General features: G+C 35.6%; 1 protein-coding gene across 10 annotated transcripts in view; it reads right to left on the minus strand.

The window, feature by feature from the left end:
- Window positions 1–13,598, minus strand: part of ATP8B4 (ATPase phospholipid transporting 8B4 (putative)) — a 268,272-nt gene that overhangs the window by 85,076 nt on the left and 169,598 nt on the right. For all 10 annotated transcript variants that reach the window (XM_032343690.1, XM_032343682.1, XM_032343688.1 and 7 more), the window contains 3 exons: window positions 13,119–13,327; window positions 9,636–9,679; window positions 3,545–3,710 (listed from right to left, as the gene is read on the minus strand). In XM_032343690.1, coding sequence (XP_032199581.1) covers window positions 3,545–3,710; window positions 9,636–9,679; window positions 13,119–13,327 — 419 coding nt within the window. The remainder of the gene's footprint in view (window positions 1–3,544; window positions 3,711–9,635; window positions 9,680–13,118; window positions 13,328–13,598) is intronic.

Genomic DNA, 13,598 nt, shown 5'->3' on the forward strand with positions numbered 1-13,598 from the left:
ACCCAGGACATAATAACCATAGAATGTACATTCCTTTCAAGCACACATGAGACATTTATAGGAACTGAAAACATACCAGGCCATAAAGCAAGCCTCAACAAATTTTAAAAGACCAATATAATGGGGCAATAAGGAAAAAAATTCTAAATTTGTTATCTCTTTAATTGCAATACACTAAAATAGAAAAAAAAATCCTATCAAAAACTCTTGTACTTTCCTCTTTCCTGCTTCTAAAATTTCATCCTGATGAAGGAAATGAGAATGTCAACTTCCCCAAATGACTTCTCCATGAAACAGCACACATTTAAAATTAAAGCAATAGCTTCAACTATTAATTATATATTACAAATTTTAAGTTTATTAGATTTGGGTTCTACTCTTTTCTATAATTAACATTTATATAAGAAAACTTTGTATTTCAAGGTACTTTAACATATGGATTTAAGCTATCCTGTAATTAAAGGTTTAATAAGAGAGCAAAATAATTTCCCCCACTCAGTGATGTAAACCTTCACTTAGAATTTGATATCTTAAAGCAAGAGATATAAATAGTTAAAAAGATATATACATCTGTATCTCTTCACTTCAAAATACTTTTATATGGCAGGGTATTACCCAATAACCACCAGAATGGGTAAAATTTAAGAATAATAATACTAAATGGTGGCAAGAATGTCAAGGCACTAGAACTCTTGTACACTGATGGTGGAACTTGTAAAATGATATAACCACTTATGAAAGATACCTGGGCAGTTTCTTATAAAATTAAACAAATACTATGACCTGGCAATTGCTATTCCTAAGTGTTTACCAAAAACAAATTTGTTAAATATTTTTAAAGACATAAAAACATTTATGGTAGCTTTACTCCTAATAGCCCAAAGTTGTAAACACCCCAAATGTGCATGAACAGAAGACTATAAAATTATGGTACACTTGCATAAAGTAATATTACTCAGCAATAAAATAGAATGAACTATTGATTGATACAATAACACGGATGAATGATAAGAATGTTACATTATATGAGGGGTGCCTGGGTGGCTCAGTCAGTTAAGCATCCAACTCTTGGTTTTGGCTCAGGTCATGATCTTGGTCAGGGTCATGAGATTGAGCCCCACATTGGGCTCTGTGCTCATAGTAGAGTCTGCTTGAGATTCTCTCTCGCCCTTTCCCTCTGCCCCTCCTTCAGCTCACATGTACTCTCTCTCTCTCTAAAAAAGGAATAAATCAATCTTAAAAAAAAAAAATACACTGTGTGAAATAAGCCAGACACAAAAGAATACATATTTTATGATTCCAGTTATATGAAGTACAAGAACAGTCAAAATTCATCTCTGATGATAGAAATCACAGCAGTGGTTGGCTGGGCAGGGGTTGGGATCGTGGAAAGAAAAGGGACAGGAGTAATCTCTCTGGAGTGACAGAAAGGGTTTATACCTTGTTGGGGTTGGGGACAGGGGCTACATGGGTGTATACAATTGTCAAAACTCATCAAACAACACACATAAGATCTGTGTGTTTTATTACATTTAATTATATCATATTATAAAAAAAATTTAAGTGATACTAGTAAAGAAGAATGAATGCTATCAGTAAACTAGAAGTTTGAGAAATGTCTGCAAGATAAAAAGTAGATTTAACCACTGAAGAAATAAGAGAAAAACACAGCTCAAAGCATTTGCAAAAGGAAATGAATACAGACGTATGAGAAATCCCCAAAAGACTCTCCAAACTCAGAGTCAGCAAATGAGTAGAGTAGTGCTCTTGGGGACATCATTAATAAAATGAGTTGAAGAATTCCACTCAGCACTCCAGCCCATTTGAGTTCCTTCTTCTGCCAGCTTTCTCTAAACAGTTGCCACCAGAACAAAACCTAGAAAATGTTCTTCTAAAGAAATTGTACAATCCACTAAAAAAAAAATCTCAAAAGATTTGAGTGCTGCAGCTGGAGACCAAAACTGAGAAGAGCCTGAATTGCTTCAATCCAATTCCACAAGGATAAGAGAGAGAAAATAAGGGAAAGGAGCCCAATGGTTGACATTTTCTTCCAGGTCAGATGTTGAGTACAACTCTCCCTCAAGTGGGAGTTTTGACACAGACTCCTAGAACTAGATCTGAGAAAGTAAGATGGTTAAGCCCAGATACCATATGAATTCCTGGAGGGAGGAACTCCACACCCAGAAGATGAGCTATGCATTCTATCTCTCCCCCACAATCTGGGGAGATTGGCCACTGTAATCAGAATCTACATTCACCAAGGGACAAACAAGGATTCTCAAATACAAGGAAGAACAGTCATCTCTAAAGAAGCAATTGTAAACAAACAAACAAAAAGAACAGGCAACCACAAGTCATCAAACCTTTGAGAAAATGAAAATTAAACACAGAATTCAAAAAACAACATTCCATAAAATAAAAAATCATAGAGGAAACAAAAGAAAATTTCCAATTAAGAATAATCAAGATCCTCAAAGAGCTCTAAGAAGGTATATAACATTAAAATAAAAAGATTACTATTAAAGTAAAAACAGTTTTGAAAATGAAATAACCTCAAAGGGCAAAGATAAAAAAATGCCTTACTTGCAGGCATTGTGATATCCTTAGATAAAAATATAATTAATCATTGGCCTTAAAATTAGAAAGATCAGTTTGAGTCATAAATATAAAAATGTAAATCCTCACGGTAATTAAAATGGGGACAAAACTATGGCTTGAATGTAATTGCAAGAACAGAAAAAAATAATAAATAGAGAGCGAAAAGGCATGCAAATATATATATATGTACATATACATATATATATTACATACATACATACATTCAACAGTCTTTATATATATTTCACTTGGCAGTTGAAATTACTTGGGTGGTAATATTTACTCACTCACTGAAAGCAGAAGGAAATAAAACTTGCAAACGGAATAGACTGGACTCAACTGAAACAAGAAGCTGATTCACTATACCATTATCTACCTGCCTCATCACTTCAATATTGAAGTGGCCCAGTTGATTTTGTTCTATTCTATGAACTCTAAGCCCTAAACAACCATCTTAACAGCGTGAGGACTTGTTCATAATGGGAAGTAAGAGTATCCCACTATCTATGTGCATCTATTCCCCACTACTGGGAAAACCCATTCATTCTACATATATGCATGATCATCATCTGCACCTATTAGTTGTTCGTGTTAATGATGAGAGCTAAACAGCTGAGCTGTTATTTTCCTGCTTGTCCTGGCTACCAGGAAGCTCACAGTTAAATATGGTGCTCAATCGTTAGAAAGATTACATCCCCTTGTACTTGCACATTTGGGCCTCATCTTCCATTACTCCTATTTCTCTTCTTTTTCTCTCCTTTTCAGTCTCTTCATAATTTTTGGAAAATACTCAGTATATGAATAAAAGCAAAGAAAAGCTAGTGATAGGTAAACCCCTTATACAATGTATACTTTTAATTGAACATCCTTCTAATTCCAAATATTTTTAATGAAGTATGATTTCTGATTTAAAAAGGCTCACCACTGGGACATACTTTGTACTTACCTGCACTATTTTCCTCTGACATTACGGTGTGGCAAAGGGCAAGTAACCTAAGAAATTCATACACTTTGGAATCCCCCAGTTTAACAGATTCCATCAGACGGTGGTCAAAGAACTGAAATGTTCTATCTGCTTGGAGATTGACTGAGAAGTCCATAGGCTCCTTTTTCTGTAGAAGAAAAATAAGGGGAAAAAAAACTATACATCTCAATCCAATAATAATCTTTTAAAATTCAAAAGCACTTCCTCTATGTATTTTTAGTGCTTGTATGATTTTTCAGCCCCAAACATCTGGCACTACAGTGGCTTTCTGTTTCTTCCTTACTGTTAAATATTATCTTATCATTTCAGAGCCAAACACCAAAGCAGTGACCCCCCCCCACCGGAACCATAAGTTAAAAAAATGCAATGGCTGTACAGATCCTCAAATACTTACTGCAACTCCAACATACAAAGAAGCCCTAAAAGTGATGTCTTTTTCAAAACCTACTCAGTGGCAAAAATCGACCTGACTTGAATTCATATTGGCAGCAATATCTGACCTAAAATGGTATGTGTCTAATTATAGACTTTTTGGAGACCACTTAGTATGAATTAATATTTTCCAATGCAAAAATATTAATGTGTTTTATTGTAGCATACTTTCTCAGATCTCTCTGGAGGTACTGCATAAAATAATGATAGGATTAAAATTAGGATCTTGAAGAGATATTTGCACTCACATATTCATTGCAGCATTCTTTACAATAGCTAAGAGGTAGAAACGATGTAAATATCCATCAACAAATGAATGAATGAAGATTATGTGGCATACAGATACAATGGAATATTATCCAGCCATAAAGAAGAGAATCCTATCTTTATGCCACAACATGAATGTTGAAGGCACATGTTTAAGTGAAATAAGTTAGTCACCAAAGAATAATTACTGAATGACTCCACTTACATGAGGTACCAAAATAGTAAAACTCATAGAAACAGAAAGTGGAATGGTTTTTTCCAGGGGCTGGAGGAATGGGGAAATGGGGAGTTGCTGTTGAATGAGTATAGGGTTTCCATCATGCAAGATGAGAAAGTTCTAGAAATCTGCTGTGTAACATCATGAGTATTTTTAATAACAGTTAACTATACGCTTTAAAATGTGTTGAGAAAAAGAAAAACATGATAAAAGAAATACGGTAGAACAAATAATGGAGGAGGATTCAATTATGAAGGTCCCAGTTATTCAGTAACTTCCGGAAAGCACAGAATGTACTTCTAAAAGTCTATTACTAAAAGCACTAATCTTATGATAGTGTCTTGGCAAAATAAACAGTTGATGGGAAAATACTTTTAATATGTATTTTGTTTTGGAAACTATAGGATATTTTCTATTATATCCAAGTATTTGAGAAGACCTGCATACAGGACACTCAGTTGTGTATCCCAGAATCACAGACACTTATTTAATCATAGATTGTTTGGTTCATGTAAGACATTTTGAAAACAACTGCATTTGGAGAAAAAATGATCAACTCACTAGTAAGGAGTAAAATACACACTGACCTTAGACTTCCCTAACACTCCCAGCGAAGAAACTGTGACTCAAAGAGATTAGAACCAATCAAGCTCTCATTTGAGTATAAACTCAGCACACAGTTCATTATTATGAACCTTTCTTGAAACTAGAAGATGAACTTCATCCAAATAAAAGATAACTGGGAAAATCATTAGTAAAGGACTAGTTAAGAGTGAGCACTAAATCCCTTTAACTGAAGGACTAAATCTAAAAGAAATAGAGAGATTAAGATGCCAAAACAAAATGTCTATATTATATACCTTGACTATGCAAGATGAAAAGACAGCTAAAAAATTGGAAAATATGGATTTCCTCATTTTATTTTTGAAGGTAAGATGATATTTAAAGTTTCAAATCAACTAATAAAAATCCATATGTATTTAGGACAAAGAAAAATATAAAATATAACAATAGGAAAATATGAGGGAAAGGAGAAATGTAATTTCATCATTTTTATGTCAGGAAATTAATAGACATTGCCTTAAAAAAAGTATTAAGAATATTACATAATCTCTTCAAAGTATATGGTAGAAAAACAATGAAATACTTTCCTAATATTCCCAGACATTGTAAGAAATGCATACATACAGAATAAAGAATCCATATAAAGAATTATTTTAATGTTGGACACAAAATGCAACCTCAAATATTATAACTAAGACAATGTAGATGGCCCAAATTCAATTATTAAAAGATTGGAATGCAAAGCAAATTCTAATCTTATATATGCTATATATAAGCATGCTATATGCTATACACATGCATAAAATCATTCAGAAACACAGAAAATAGCAGGTGGGCACATGCAAATGAAAAGAAACCAGAAGTCATGACATTAACATCAACTAAGATTGAATTCAGGCCAAGAAGAATTAAATTAGTCAAAGGAGAAAAGTTTTAGTGCTAAATTATGTAATTCACAATAAAAATGTACCACGATGAGTATCAATTTATCCTCAAGTAGCATCAATACTTGCAAAACAAAGATTTCAAGCTGTATAAGAGCTATAAATATAGAAAGATTTTCAAAATACTTTAATTGTTCTCTTTTATGCTAAGAGGTGATATAGACAAAAGATAATAATGAAATAGAAGACCTAAATAATATAATTTACAAGGTAGAAATAACTGACATCTAGCTAAATTTATACCTTGAAAACAGAATATATATACACTTTCTTTTTAAAAAGCCTGGAACGCTGACAACAATTGACTATATTAAGTCACAAAGAGAACCCCATAAATCCCAAGAAAGTAAAAAGAATAAAAATCTGTTCTTTTATTAAAAGTGCAATAATGTGCTATAAACATTCGGGTGCATGTGCCCCTTTGGATCACTACGTTTGTATCCTTAGGGTAAATACCCAATAGTGCAATTGCTGGGTCATAGGGCAGTTCTATTTTCAACATTTTGAGGAACCTCCATGCTGTTTTCCAGAGTGGCTGCACCAGCTTGCATTCCCACCAACAGTGTAGGAGGGTTCCCCTTTCTCCGCATCCTCGCCAGCATCTGTCATTTCCTGACTTGTTTATTTTAGCCATTCTGACTGGTGTGAGGTGATATCTCATTGTGGTTTTGATTTGTATTTCCCTGATGCCGAGTGATATGGAGCACTTTTTCATGTGTCTGTTGGCCATCTGGATGTCTTCTTTGCAGAAATGTCTGTTCATGTCCTCTGCCCATTTCTTGATTGGATTATTTGTTCTTTGGGTGTTGAGTTTGCTAAGTTCTTTATAGATTCTGGACACTAGTCCTTTATCTGATATGTCATTTGCAAATATCTTCTCCCATTCTGTCAGTTGTCTTTTGATTTTGTTAACTGTTTCCTTTGCTGTGCAAAAGCTTTTGATCTTGATGAAATCCCAATAGTTCATTTTTGCCCTTGCTTCCCTTGCCTTTTGCGTTGTTCCTAGGAAGATGTTGCTGCGGTTGAGGTCAAAGAGGTTGCTGCCTGTGTTCTCCTCAAGGATTTTGATGGATTCCTTTCGCACATTGAGGTCCTTCATCCATTTTGAGTCTATTTTTGTGTGTGGTGTAAGGAAATGGTCCAATTTCATTTTTCTGCATGTGGCTGTCCAATTTTCCCAGCACCATTTATTGAAGAGAATGTTTATAGCAGCAATGTCCACAATAGCCAAACTATGGAAAGAACCTAAATGTCCATCAACAGATGAATGGATCAAGAAGATGTGGTATATATACACAATGGAATACTATGCAGCCATCAAAAGAAATGAAATCTTGCCATTTGCGACAACATGGATGGAACTAGAGCGTATCATGCTTAGCAAAATAAGTCAAGCAGAGAAAGACAACTATCATATGATCTCCCTGATATGAGGAAGTGGTGATGCAACATGGGGGCTTAAGTGGGTAGGAGAAGAATAAATGAAACAAGATGGGATTGGGAGGGAGACAAACCATAAGTGACTTTTAATCTCACAAAACAAACTGAGGGTTGCTGGGGGGAGGGGGTTTGGGAGAAGGGGGTGGGATTATGGACATTGGGGAGGGTATGTGCTTTGGTGAGTGCTGTGAAGTGTGTAAACCTGGTGATTCACAGACCTGTACCCCTGGGGATAGAGTATTATGCCTCCATCAGAAAGGATGAATACCCAACTTTTGTAGCAACATGGACGGGACTGGAAGAGATTATGCTGAGTGAAATAAGTCAAGCAGAGAGAGTCAATTATCATATGGTTTCACTTATTTGTGGAGCATAACAAATAGCATGGAGGACATGGGGACTTAGAGTGGAGAAGGGAGTTGGGGGAAATTGGAAGGGGAGGTGAACCATGAGAGACTATGGACTCTGAAAAACAATCTGAGGGTTTTGAAGGGACGGGGGGTGGGAGGTTGGGGTACCAGGTGGTGGGTATTATAGAGGGCACGGATTGCATGGAGCACGGGGTGTGGTGCAAAAATAATGAATACTGTTATGCTGGAAATAAAAAAAAAAAAAATTTAAAAAAAAAAAGTGCAATAATGTGGAGGAGAAAACTCTATCTCCTTGGGAATTTTAAAACTCTTCCTTAAAAACCTGTGTTTCAATGTGGATATTCAAATTGATATGACAAAAATAAAATTAGTTTAATAAACCACAGGCCAAATCTATGTGATAAAATTAAATAACTATTCAGAGAAAAATTAAAAAACAAATATTTGAATATAAAAAAGAAAAAATGAAGTTATTAAGCATCCAAGTATGAAGTTAGAAAAAGAAAAAAATATCTTCATAAATGAAGATAGATGGCATTAATAAAGAGAAAAGCAGAGAGAGGAAAATATATACGAATAATAAATAAAACCCAAAGCTGCACTTTTCTGTGGAAGAAGGGGGCAACTTTCTAATGTAATCAAGATAAAAAAGGAAAAAGACAAACAAAAATAAGAAATTAATTTTTTTTAAATAGCCACAAAGAGAAAATTAAAAGGATCTTAAGAGACTTCTTTACTCAACTTTAAGGCACAAATCATTCTGATGTTATATAAACTGTCCCATGGAATAGAAAAATAATGAAAAATAGGAAAAATTATTCTCTTTCCAAAGTAAATATAACATTGGTAGCAAAACAGACATCACCTCCTCCCCCAAAACCACTGACCAACTGATGTGTCTTACAAACCCATCGGCACATATCTAAATAAAGCATTAGCAAACAGCATCTAGCAGCACACAGAGAAAACAGCTTAACACCAGTGACATATGTTTGCAGAAACCATGAATGGATTACAAACTAACAAAAAAATGGGTAAAGATGAAATAGAATCAACTATTAACAATATAAAAAGATGTCCAAGCTCACTCATAACAAAATAAATTAGAACAAGAACCATATTGACATATCGTTTCATATAGTCTTGTCAAATATCAAAAACTCTGACAAGGGGCGCCTGGGTGGCTCAGTGGGTTAAGCCTCTGCCTTTAGCTCAGGTCATGATCCAGTTCTGGGATGGAGCCCCGCACTGGGCTCTCTGCTCAGCAGGGAGCCTGCTTCCTCTCTCTCTGCCTGCCTCTCTGCCTACTTGTGATCTCTCTGTGTCAAACAAGTAAGTTAAATCTGGGGGCGCCTGGGTGGCTCAGTGGGTTAAGCCACTGCCTTTGGCTCAGGTCATGATCTCAGGGTCCTGGGATCGAGTCCCACATCGGGCTCTCTGCTTAGCAGGGAGCCTGCTTCCTCCTCTCTCTCTCTCTGCCTGCCTCTCTGCCTACTTGTGATCTCTCTCTGTCAAATAAATAAAATCTTTTAAAAAAAAAAAAAGTAAGTTAAATCTGAATCTATTTTTTAAAATTATATACTAAATATTTCATCTGGTCACAGTGGAAATCAGGCTTCCAGGAACTCCTCATTTTAAAAACACATGTACATGAAGTGTACAATTCACTGGCAATTAACAGACCTGTACCCCTGGGGCTAATAATAGATTATATGCTAATTTTAAAATTTTTTTAAATTTTAAATTAAAAAGAAAAGAAAAGAAACACATGTACAATTTGAAATTAAAAGTAAGAATGAAATTTATCACCTCCACACCTTAGGTATATCTGTTTTCTGACCCATGTCTTCAGGAACTTCACCTGCCAAAACAAATTGAGAATAGCAAATGAAATTAAAACTAGATTTAGACATTTCATTGTAAGGAATACACTTATTAAAGCACCATTACTTGATGGCATTATGAGTTCAAAGGTAGACTTTTTAGGAGTAGTTTCAAACTATAGGCCTAGACATAGTGATTCATCCAAAGAAATACCCAGGTTTGCCCAAGATAGAACTAAAATGCAGTATGCATTAAAAGAAAATATAAAGCTCATGATCATGTACTTCTGTAAATTTTATCATTCTGCTATCACATTACCTATGATGTTTGCCAGAGGTAAATTTTTGTTGTCCACTTTATCCTGGGGTATTCAAAATGACATCCTAGACAGACCAATTCTCACCAATGTTAGAGCCTGGTGAGTACATCTCCATCTTTGTTTGGGCCAGGTACAGCTAGGTAATATCAAGGTCAAATTAGCATGTAAATGTTAAACAGTGTCGATGCCCCCTACAGTCAGAAAGCATAGACAAGTATGTGCCAAATATTTAAAAATAATTTATCTTAGTATAAAGCCAATATATCCCTATTATAGATAAATTGGAAAATACAAGATGTTTACAGTAGAAAATAAAAATTAAAATAATCCCACCCCCTAGGGATAACAAGTATTTATAGATTTTCTTTAACATCAAGTTCGTGTGTGTGTGCATGCAAGCAAACGTATATTTATCACAGAGTTCAAAAATGCCTGTTTCCTGCTGTTTTTAACCTAAGAATTTGTGAGAATTTCTCTGGTCATTAAAATTCTTTGTGAATCTAAATTTGAATGGTTGTATAATAGCTGTATAGCATAATTTATTTTAGCTTTCTCCTCTTCGGAAGCTTTTAAGATTTTTCTAATTTTTGCTTAGCATTTGAAGATTTAATGCCATTTACCAAGACTATATTTCTTGCAAAGAGAGTAAGAATTTCTTGGATCAATCCTGTGCCAGGCACTTGTATTATCACTCATCATCATAACAAACTTGCAAGATGAAGATTTTTCACTCCTGTTCTACAAGCGAGGGAACCGAAGAACAGAAATCCATGGGAAGTTACTAAACTGAGTCTGAAATGTCAGCCTTGTATGTTTTTGAACCTGAGTCTCTCTCTTTTCACAACACAATGCTATGACCCAGAAGAGCCTCTGAAGAATCAGTATTTACTGTTTTTCTGGAGCACTGGTCTAAATCTGGACCACTGTGTGACTGCAACATGGGTGGAATCCCCAAGCCAGTGAATAAAACTTGACATGTTCCTAGAATTTAAATCTCAAACGCACTAAGATTATGCTCCAGTCATTGTGCCTTAAGGCAGTAACTCTTAACTGATAAAAACGAAACAAAGCTGTGCCTTCCTGTAAAAGGACCCCTCAAAAGGGAGCGTGCTTAGAAAGGTGGTGATAAAAATGAAGAAAAGTTAAAGAAGTTGAAGAAAATAAAAGTTCTGAGCTAGAAAACAGATTTAGATAAATCAGAGTAGAATGCCCAATGTACCCAAGGCTGGATATATGATATAAACAAGACCAATCTATAGGAAAACAAGAAAAAGTGATTCTTGAACATTCTGTGAGTACTTTAGTAAGAATATACTTAAATGACATAAAAAAAATACATTATAAATTATAATAGTATATAAACTAAGGGTATAAAGAGCTTAGTTAAATATTTCAGTTCTGCATTTTACTAGGGAAATTGCAAGCGTCATGGGATTTGGAAATTTGGAAATTTGCAAAGGTCTTGGAATATATATACTTGTGAAAATCAAGGGCCTTTCCTAAAAATAGACCTGTGACAAACATCTCTACAAAGAAATCCCGGTACACATGTCTGATAAGTTACTTAGCATCATTTCCTAAAAGTGATATTATCATTATTATGTTATTATCAATACATTCCATGACAAAAAAAAAGTCCAAAATGTCCTCCAAATTAAAAATATCTCTATGGGGCGCCTGGGTGGCTCCGTGGGTTAAAGCCTCTGCCTTCGGCTCAGGTCATGATCTCAGGGTCCTGGGATCGAGTCCCGCATCAGGCTCTCTGCTCAGCGGGGAGCCTGCTTCCCTTCCTCTCTCTCTGCCTGCCTCTCTGCCTACTTGTGATCCCTGTCAAGTAAATAAATAAAATCTTAAAAAAAAAATCTCTACTCCTCTGGCTAAAATTTTCCCATTTAAACTACTCTTTGGACTCAGCTAATATTTTTAGAAAGCTCCTAAAAATAATGTCAAAAAAATTTTTAGGGAAAGTCTCTATTTTACCTACAAGTTACTGTAATAGTGATATGAGAAAAGCACAATGTAACTGAGGGCTTATGGAAGTCCAGATTAAGAATTGTCTGGTTCTCACCCAGAAAGGGGGGAATTAGAGCAGAGGAGAGGTGGGGTAAGGAGTGGGGGTAGCAAAGGGAGGTCAAGAGGCAAGAGAGTATAAAAATCAACTTCTTGTATTTCTTAATTTTGTTCAAGATCAAATCTTACTTTGAAATATTTGGCAATGTGTAAAGCTTCTTATTAGGAGACAAAGGGAAGTTTTTCCTCTCTTTCTCGGTTATTTCTTCTTGAAATTTCTGTACCGAACACCTGAGCACTCAGAGTCAGTGAAGAGAGATCAGGAATTCGAGACACCCAATGGAAACCTTCTGCTGATCTCCCATGCTTTCAGCAGAACTATCTAATAACTGTCCAAAATCAGAGCGACAAAGGTCACATAGAAAAAGAATGCCTGAAAATCTTAATTCAGAGCAGGTGTCCTGACAAAAGCAAACAGGAATTGGATATTAATGATATAGCTTGTCTGGTCATTCAAAACAGCCCTGTGCAGTGTGAATTCTTAGGAATGAACTGTAAATTCTTACAAACACAGGCCCTAACACCACTTCCAGAGCTGTTAGGAAGCAAGTATGAAACACTGCTTTTACTGAGCAAATTAAGTTGCAAAAAACTTTTCCTCCCTGGGATATGGGCATATTAAGCACCATGGAGCATAAACACACAGAGCACCAAAAGCAATCTCAGATAGTATCATATCTAATCCCTATCTCTATTCCCAAATGGTAACAAATACAAAGTTTCATCTCAATTATTCAACATTCATTGAACAAATATTTAGTGTTTATTATATGCTGAGCACTATGTTAGATGCTGGCAGTGCCCATATTAATAAGAAACCCAGCAATAAAAGGTTTGTCTTACAAAATAGAGTTACTTATAGTCTTTAAGAACTGTTAACAGTATCAGTAAGAGGGGCTCCCGGGTGGCTCAGTGGGTTAAAGCCTCTGCCTTCCGCTCAGGTCATGATCCCAGGGGCCTGCTCAACAGGGAGCCTGCTTCCCCTCTCTCTCTCTGCCTGTCTCTCTGCCTACTTGTGATCTCTGTCTGTCAAATGAATAAAATATTTAAAAAAAAATCAGTAAGAAAGAAGAACTCTTTCCCTTACCATAGATTTTCCCATTAATAGAACATTTTTTAAAAGTCATGATGTTTTGAGTGAGGGTTCCTGTTTTGTCAGAGAAAACGTATTCAATCTGGCCCAGTTCCTCATTGAGAGTAGTCGTCCGAGCTTCAGCAGGTGTGGATTTTCCAGAGTAATACATCTTCCGGTCCCAGTTTATAAAATAACTGTGTCCCAGACGAATTACTTCCATACTTCATCCATTAAAATGGAGAAAAAGAAATGCTCCATCAATTTCAGAACACACAAAGCTTTGCCAAAGTAAGAAGTCCATCAAAGTCTTCAGAGTGTAGGAGAAAATATGGATGCTCCGTCCCCAGGTTCTAGTGACCTTCAGAAGCATCTCAGCAGAGGCTGATTATGAACCTGCCAAAGTTATTTCCCTGAAACACCGTGAAAAAAATAGACTGACTCTGCATAAAACCTTGGAGAATGTCCCATGGGTCACCATTTATATTAAACAGG

Source organism: Mustela erminea, chromosome 5 (assembly GCF_009829155.1).
Source record: "Mustela erminea isolate mMusErm1 chromosome 5, mMusErm1.Pri, whole genome shotgun sequence".
Taxonomy (NCBI): Eukaryota; Metazoa; Chordata; class Mammalia; order Carnivora; family Mustelidae; genus Mustela; species Mustela erminea.